Consider the following 9,376-nt stretch of genomic DNA (forward strand, 5'->3'; position numbering starts at 1 on the left):
AAAGTACATCTCTCTTCACAAAATATTTATATTCTATCCTTTAGTTCAAGTGAAATGGAGTATTTAAACTTGAGGATACAACTTGACAGGTATGTATTAGGTTTATAAACCCCCCAAAAAACTTTTCAAGTTGGCACACAATTTAAATGAATCATTTGATTTGTCCTCATTGTTTGATAAGAAGTTTTGTGAACTTTAATTCTCCCCAACGTTGTGTGCTTATTGGTTAAACAAAGTTAATGTGTATATAAATCCAGTCCTTCAGGATTTATACTTCTTACCAGAGAAAGTGCCAAGTGCTGTAAATACCTTTTACATTTCAGCATTTACATGTTTTTAAAATTATTACTTACGTTTAAGTCTTTATGATCACTAAAAAATCTTTATATTTAAGTGTGTAGTTCAAAAAGCCATGATGTTTTGGCTCACTTTGAAGGTATTATACTCCTTTCAGAAAAGAATTTTTGATATTTACAACATAATTAAGATATTTCTAGAATTGATAACCTAAACCTTCCTGACAATTAAAAATCATGCACATACCAAAAAGGAAGCATAATCCTATTGTAAGGACTAAGGACGAATATACTTTTTTAAAAAACTGATTTACTTCTAATATAAATAGAGTTTCTTTAAGTTTACAAATGACTTTGAGTGTCTGCACTTTTTTTTCCAAAAGCACATGAAGGACATTTTTCTTTTGAGTAAAATACCAGTGTTCTAGATTTTCCACAATAAAAAGATTAGTACTTGGGGAAGGGGAAGCAGGTGGAGAGGAGTATGTGAAATTATACCTGACAAAAAGAAGTTTTACTTATGGTAGGTTTTTTGGTTTGGTCTATTTTGGCTTTTGGTTGTGTGTGTGTGTGTGTGTGTGTGTGTGCGCGTGCACCTAAGAGTGAAAAAAGTTGTAATGAGTAAAATGACAGTTTATGACGTCTATAAAATCTATCTTGGTTCAAATTCAAATTCACAAACTCCACAAAAGTCTATGGATTTGCCTAGAGCTACAGAGAATAAAAATTAAGGTAGCACCGTGCATCCCTAAACCTTCTAAAATGTGAGGTGAACTTAACCTTTACTCACTGTTGTACTTAAGGAGGAGGCATACTGGTTTTTAGAGAAGAAAACACAAAAACCCCAATTCTTCATGCCATTGTCTTAAAAAAAAAAGCAAAATAAGTAAATACATTATACTAAGTAACCTTGAAATCGCTTTAAGCTGCCACTCTACATGACACTTACTTTGGCACATGTAACGTACCTGTCTGTAAAAGCGTATCTTTTATTCTTGGCTCTTAAGTCAGAAACCCAGTTGGTAAACATTAAGGCTCGCGGTGTTAGCATTTTGATTGCATAGAATCATACCTGTGAGCGTAATTCTTTGGTCTGGAGGCACTGAGAGGACTCGGTTTTCATGCGCTTTCAAAGCGCCCAGATTTGGGGAGGAAGCCTGCGCTCCCGTGAGTTTGGGGGGCGTCCCACGGGCGCGACCCTTCATTCCCAGAGACAGCAGGCGTCCTTTGTACATCCACTTCTGCAACTTCTTGACTGTCACCGCAGGCGGCCTGAGGAAGGGGGGCCCCTCCTGGAGGTCTCCTTTGCCGCCGCGTAACACAGAGGACCCTGCTGGATCCCTGAAAGGGGTTCCCGAGGAGCGGCCGGGGTCCTCGGAGCCCAGAGGCAGGAGGCCGGCGGGCGCCACAATCCGGGCACTGCCCCCGCGCCAGCCGTCCATCCTGCCTCCACGTGGCGGGGGCTCGTCCCAGTCCCCGCGCCGCGCGCCGCACCTGATCCAGCTGTCGCTCGGCCACCGCTGGAAGGGAGGCGGCTTGGCACACACCCGGAGGCTCTCGAGGCTTCTGCTGCAGGGCAGCCGCATCCGAGGAGTCTGCAGCCGGCCTCCCCCCGACTCCCTCGAAGGCGACCGGGGCGGGGACACCTGCTGCCCAGGGCGGTCGCCGCCTCCCCGCTCCCAGGCTCGGGGGCAGGCTAGGCGGTCCTCAGCGCCGCTGGGGGAAGGCGGCTGGCCCGGAGCCCGGGCTCCTGCAGGGCAGCCGTGATCCGCCAAGCCCCCGCCACCCCGCCGCGCGCCAGAGTCAGGGGGCAGGTCGTGCATGGCCTGGATCAGCAGATAATAGGCCTCTCGCAACTGGGTCTGCAGCCTGCCTGTCTCCAGGCGGCCGCCCTCCGCCCCCGGGGAGGAGCCCGCCGCCGGGAGAGGCGGGGGCCGCCGCTCCGCCTCCGCCCCCTCAGGCTCGGGCGCGGGCGGAGAGCCGCCGGGCAGGTTCTCGTAGTAGTCGGCGTCGTAGTCCTCGGAGTCCTCCTCCTCCTCTCTGCTGCCCCAGGAGCCCGGCGAGGCGTGCGGAGAGGCGCAAACGGGTCCGTGGCCCCGAGAGACGGCCTTCTGCCCGCCGCGCGGCCGCGGCACGAGCGCCCCCGACTGCCCCGGGCGCCCTCCGCGGACCCGCGCCTCGGGGCTCCACACCTCAGGTGACGGCGGGGGCTGCGTCAGGCTCGGCTGGGCTTCCCCGCTGTGCTCGCGTCCGGAGGAGTCCGGACCACCCCAGGCGTCTCCCTCAGCCACCGAAGAAGTCGCCACCGTAGCTGCAGCTGCCGTCCGGAGCCCGAGCCCCCCGGCGCCGCGGGAACCCCGCCTTCCCCGGAGCCTAGACAGCGTCCTCCTCAGAGGGTCCGCCATCCCCTCTGCCTCAGCGGCTAGGCTCGCCCCCGCCGTGCGGAGAGGTCGGAGCCGGGTTGCAGAGAAAGCCGTGCAGGCGGCGGCGGCTCCCCATGACCGGCGCTGGCCCTCGCCGGCTCCTCACATACTTGGCATAACTCTGCCGCGGGAAGGCGTGGGGGAGGGCGGTGGCGCCGCAGCGCGCATGCCCCGCAGCGGCGCGCCACGACGGGGCTCGCGGCCGGCTGCCCGCAGAGCTGCGTTCCCAGGGTGGGCGGGCGACGCGGGTAGAGGCGGAGGGCGCGGGGAGGGAGGCGGGCAGCAGGTGAGCCGAAGTGGACAGACTAGAGCGGGATTGAGCCTGAGGGGTGCAGTGAGAGTTGAGGCAGGGGGGAAAAAAAGAACGAGCGGGAAAATTAAATCTGGGCTAGCGGCTGCGAAATTTTGGTTAAGGAGCCGGAGAAAGGGAAAGTGCCCTCCAGGCTGTCACCCCAGCACCTTCACCACTCTCCTCCCCGTTGCCACCGCTGCTCGAGGCATCTCTTAGATATAGCGAGTCCTAGCTTGAGAGAAAACAAAGATTGTTTTGACGGACGAAGCATGAGTACAGGTGTATCTCAGTGCATGTGTTACAGAAATGTTTCGATCATTTTAATTGCACGGAGAGCTAGCTGTGTAAAGGAGCTTTGCAGCAATTCCTCTTCAATAAGGAAGGATGCTTTTATCTAAAAAATCACTGCCGGTGTCTCTCTTTTAAGTCTATTGTTCCTTCTTTTTTTTTCAATGAATGTGTACTAACAAAATTAATCCTTACATCAACCAAAATTTGTAAAATTGAGCCATGAATATCATAGAGTCCCTCATCACCTGGCCTACTACAAAGACTACCATATAAAAATACACGCTTGCAGGTTTTGAATACAAAAAAGTTATAAACTTCATATTATTATTTTGAGACAGACTCACTCTGTTGTTGCCTGGGCTAGAGTGCTGTGGTGTCAGCCTAGCTCACAGCAACCTCAAACTCCTGGGCTCAAGCAATCCTTCTGCCTCAGCCTCCCAAGTAGCTGGGACTACAGGCATGCACCACCATGCCTGGCTAATTTTTTCTATATATTTTTAGTTGGCCAATTAATTTCTTTTTATTTTTAGGAGAGACGGGGGTCTCCCTCTTGCTCAGGCTGGTTTCGAACTTCTGACCTTGAGCCATCCTGCTTCCGCCTCCCAGAGTGCTAGGATTACAGGCGTGAGCCACCACACCCAGGCTTCATATTAATTTAAACAGTGGGTTAAAAAGCAACTGGATTGAAGCTGAGAAACAATGTAATCTGGAAATACAAACTCTGTCCCCAAAATATTAAATCTTGTGTTCTAGGTAGCAGTTTTAAACTAAAGTACCTCTTGTTGCCACAAATTAATTGATCAATCAGTGATTGATAAGAATCAGTTTTGCCATTATCCCTGATTTCAAAGTTACATGTTTTAGTGTTTACATATTAGAAAGGGCCTTTGAGTTATGCCTAAATGTGCTAACACCTAGCAAGTACCTGGATATAGTAGGTACTCAAGTACTCAGGAAATATTTGTTGGATGAATAAGTGCTTGCATTACTGAATAAAAGAAAATAATTTAACTTCCCTTATTTCCAACTATATTATATTTTCTGTGTCAGTTGTTTTGTTGTTGTTGTTTGCACAAAAGGCTCCAATCTCTAAATGTGCTTTGATCCATACTGCCTTTTATTAGTACCTAGTCTCTCCTGCAATAATTGTACCTGCCTCTGTATTTGCAGAAATCTTACCCATTCTTTTTTTTTTTTTTTTTTTTGAGACAGAGTCTCACTTTGTTGCCCAGGCTAGAGTGAGTGCCATGGCGTCAGCCTAGCTCACAGCAACCTCAATCTCCTAGGCTCAAGCGATCCTCCTGCCTCAGCCTCCTGAGTAGCTGGGACTACAGGCATGCGCCACTATGCCCGGCTAATTTTTTGTATATATTTTTAGTTGGCCAATTAATTTCTTTCCATTTATAGTAGAGACGGGGTCTCGCTTTTGCTCAGGCTGGTTTCGAACTCCTGACCTCAAGCAATCCGCCCACCTTGGCCTCCCAGAGAGCTAGGATTACAGGCGTGAGCCACCACACCCGGCCCTTACCCATTCTTTAAAACTCTTCTAAGCTGCCTTCTCTATAAAATCACTTCTAATCTCCCAGATGGACATGACCTCAAGTTCTTTTAGCTTCTGAGATCAGACGAGATCGGGCGAGTTCTGGATGGTATCTCAAGTGCTCTTAAACTCCTAAAATACTTTATTCCTACCCACTCATAGTATATTTATTGTTTTATAGAATAAATTTGTATATATTCTGTATCCCACTTACAAGAAAATTCATAAAACTCCCTCAGGGCAGAGACTATTTACTAATATAATTGACCTATGTATTCTCCACATAGTATAAGTATTGCCTCTTATATACTATACATAAGTATTTTTGAATTAATATCAATTGTAATTTAGAGGAAAAAATGGCTTTAATTTCCAGTCTATTATCTAACTTTCCACTAGACCATAGTATGTTAGTGTTGTTTTAAATTTCTTTCAATGATGAATAAGAAACATAGTTTGTTTAATAATCTTAATTCTTATCTAGGAAAATACTATGAACTGTTATGCTGATTTACATATATTAATATTTATAGCTCTAAAATATTTCATTCCATGGACCCAAGGCTATTTAATGAATAGTTAAAGCATAAAATTATTTCCAGTGAAATATTCCCACAGGAAATGACTGATAGCAAAGCTGCCAATAATGGTTCTGTAAACACAATTTGATCTCTATCTCAGAAATTGTTTCCATTCCAACTCTCTGTTGCAAAATCGTTTTACTCTTTGTAGTTAACATAGTGGCTAAGAACACCATAAGTTATATATATATATGTGTGTGTGTACATTTATATGTGAATAAAAAAAAATTACCTTAGAGGTCTAGGTTGAATTTCATCTTTAATTCCACTTGTCAACTTGTTCAGGATTTATGAAACACGTTGACCAATATACAATACTGTGCATTGTTCTAGGCATTATTCAGAACTAAGTCTGATGCAGCACACCACAACTGAACCTAATGCTACTCTAAAGTTGAGAATGTTCTATCACCTAAATTTCACAACTTTAACCATGTTTGGGGTCACAACAAAATTAATAAGGCAGTCATGGCCATGTGACACTACTAAAGGCCTTAAAAATGTAAATCCCCACTTCTCTGTATGCGCAGTACACATCAAGAAAACTGATGTATACTGAAATTCTAAGGAGACAGTGCCCGTGGAACTTACATTATACATGATACAACTAAGATAATGACAAGACATGAACCTAAGCTATAATTTGTAAAATCTTTAAATAATTTATACCCCATTCTTTCACTTATCACAATTTCTGTATCTTTCTAATTGACAGATTCCCATGAAAATTAGGGGGTGGGAATACATTTTTCAGTGTTTGTACTTGTTTCTCAGTGACTTGGAAATCATTCTGATGCCCCATGAATTAACAATTATGTGTGTTGGCACTGTCACAAAAGATATAACAACTGTGGGATAATAGAGCTCCAGCAAGGCAGGGAGCCAAACTAGGACTGGGGTAGTACTGACTCAGTCTGGGAGGAGGAAAAAGGCAGGCAGTTTAAGACAGAGGGTTAGGTTTAACAGTAACAGAAGGGAAGTGTTTGGGTGTGTTATGGTTATTTTGTAGTCAATTTGGAGTGCACTTCTGTCTCTCTGGTGCTCAGTTGTCCATTGTGCATAGTCTTAGTAGAACCAAAGGCAAATTTATTTGGCTCTGACATTTGCATGGTTCTGTCTCCCTAAACTGCCTGACAGGGATCCTCTGGTGGAGACCTACCTGGTCTGCCGTGCAGCTCCATCAGTTTTGAGTAAAAACTACTCCAGCCTAGAGCTGACAACACTACCACTGCCCTGAGAATCAAAGCTGGCATGTTCTCAATATAGCAGTTTTTTACTGTTTCGTAATTAACAATGGGGCAATTTGCAACATTCCGTACCTCATCCTCGCCCAACCAAAGTAATAAGAAAAAGACTTGCTAAAAATAAAAGCACATGTATTTTCTAATGTCTTAGAAATGCACAATGTCTTAGAGTATTCACTGATATTTCATATTCTCTTAATATATGTTTAGGATATATAGAGTAACTTGCTCAAGCTCACCATAATAAGTGAAGGGGAATTCAAATCCCTGTCTAATTCCAGAGACACTACACACCTGTGGCATTTCCTTGACTAGAAAGAGACTAGACACTTGACATAATTGTCCTTGCACTCACTCAAACCTTCATTTTTATAAATTATTTAGTCGATCACCTTTCAGAAAAGAGTTTAATATTTTATGAGCTTTTGTGAAATGCAGTGGAACATTGGAAAGCTGCTTGTTGAACATTTGAATGCTCAGTGCAGTCCCCTTCGAGGCTGTTAGAACTAAATCCTATATTTCTATTTAACTATAAATCTATTCATATTAAACCTCAATGCAAAACTGCATCCTAAAAACATTGTCTAATTTTAATAGTAGGACAAGCTACAATTAAATACTTTAAAGGCAAAATATATACATCCCGTTACAACCACAGGAACTCTCAGATAAGCCCCTTTTCAAAAGCGAATAGGGCCGGGCGCGGTGGCTCACGCCTGTAATCCTAGCTCTTGGGAGGCCGAGGCGGGCGGATTGCTCAAGGTCAGGAGTTCAAAACCAGCCTGAGCGAGACCCCGTCTCTACTATAAATAGAAAGAAATTAATTGGCCAACTGATATATATATAAAAAATTAGCCGGGCATGGTGGCTCATGCCTGTAGTCCCAGCTACTCGGGAGGCTGAGGCAGAAGGATCCCTTGAGCCCAGGACATTGAGGTTGCTGTGAGCTAGGCTGACGCCACGGCACTCACTCTAGCCTGGACAACAAAGCGAGACTCTGTCTCAAAAAAAAAAAAAAAAAAAAAAAAAAAGCGAATAGGTGCTAAGTAAAGGAAAAGTTTAGCCTGCCTTTTCTAAATGATGTGGACCTCAGGCTAACCAAGCAGTTGATGAAGGGGAGTTGTTCTGTTTCAAAGTTGTCAATCTAATAAATGAAGACGAATTGATAGAATGTCACCATTTTGCACCCTAATGAAGTAATGGTTCTAATAATGGATCTAGGTAAAAATCACCAGTGGCTACTAACCTCACAGAGAGAGAGAGAGAGAGAGAGAGAGACAACATGACATATGACCTAGTACAAGTACACACCACCACCTCGGTTTTTACCGATTTTAATGTTCTTGCCAAAAATGAAACTAGTGTCTGATCAACCACAAAATCTGATTACCAATTTTCAGAAATTACGGAGAACAAAGGAGCATGTTAAATAACACCATGGGGATGCAATCAGCAAAACCCAGCCTTTGGGAAACTACAGGTAAAAAGGACCCATTTCTTCAACATATTAACTGACTGCAATGAATGGATTTTATCTGAACAAATGTCTGTCAAAAAAAAAAAAAATTATGAGCCAATCAGGAAGATTTGAACACTGACTAGATATTTGATGATACTGAAGAACTGTTGTAATTTTAGTTGTGATTTTTTTAAAAATAAGCTCAAAGCACTCAGGAGAGAACTTCCTCATCCTTCCCTCTCCAGATCTACCAACCAGGGTTACCTGTACTCTGATGCCTTACCATGTCCCCCATTCCTAAATGAGGCCAAACCCCTGACCTTGACTGCCTCTCTCCTCATCTCTCTCCCCTCACTGACATCCACTCTTGTTATCTTCCTTGTTCTTCACCAAACACTCCTGCCTCATGGCCTTTGCATTTGCTGTTTATTTGCCTGAAATGATTTCTTCATGACCTACTCTCTTCTTCTATTCAGGTCTCACCTCAAACGTTACCTCCTCAGAGAAATACCTACCCAGACCACCGTATCTAAAGTAATATTCCTGAAACTTCCTATCCATCATTTTGCTTTATTTTTCTTTATTGTACTTATTACTATTTAACATTATATTAGATGTCTCTTCATTTGTTTATGTGATATCACCACCCCCAAAATGCCATAACCTAACCTTGTAGAAGAGTTCTGGCAGGTGTAGGTGCTCCATACAGATTTGTTGAATGAAAGTGTGATTTCTGTGCCCAAGAGCAAGTTAACATATTTTTCCATTTCCTCTATGGTCAAATTGGTTTGCCATTGTGTCACAGGGTGTCTGTTGTTGAGAGGATTGAAGGAGGTAACAGTCAACATAGATGAACCTTGAAAACACTATGCTAAATTAAAGAGGCCAGAATAAGCAAATCCATAGAGACAGAAAGTAGCTTAGTGTTTACCAGCAGCTCTGGGAAGGAGGAAATGAGTAATTTCTAAAAGGCATAGGGTTTCTTTCTAGAGTGACGAAAATGTTCTGGAATTAGATTTGGGTGATGGTTGCACAACCTTATAAAAATACTAGACTTTAAAATGGTGAATTTTATAGTATGTAAATTATATCTGATATTTTAAAAAGAGGACTATTTTCTTGCCTTTTGATTTTTAGCTATAATTCCAACTAATAGTCATGGAAAATCTTAACAAAAAAGAAAATGTTTTAGGGAACACTTAAGAGAGGGTTGGAGATGCAAATAACAGCTTGTAAAGGTATTTCCTTGG

The 9,376-nt window shown here is 43.8% G+C and overlaps 1 protein-coding gene across 2 annotated transcripts in view; it reads right to left on the reverse strand.

The window, feature by feature from the left end:
* SYDE2 (synapse defective Rho GTPase homolog 2) overlaps positions 1-2,837 on the reverse strand; it is a 35,544-nt gene extending 32,707 nt beyond the window's left edge. For both annotated transcript variants that reach the window (XM_012747607.3, XM_012747609.3), the window contains exon 1: positions 1,369-2,837. In XM_012747607.3, the coding sequence (XP_012603061.2) occupies positions 1,369-2,701 (1,333 nt within the window). In that variant the 5' untranslated portion in view covers positions 2,702-2,837. The remainder of the gene's footprint in view (positions 1-1,368) is intronic.
* Between the last annotated feature and the right edge of the window lie 6,539 nt (positions 2,838-9,376).

This window comes from Microcebus murinus, chromosome 2 (assembly GCF_040939455.1).
Source record: "Microcebus murinus isolate Inina chromosome 2, M.murinus_Inina_mat1.0, whole genome shotgun sequence".
Lineage (NCBI taxonomy): Eukaryota > Metazoa > Chordata > Mammalia > Primates > Cheirogaleidae > Microcebus > Microcebus murinus.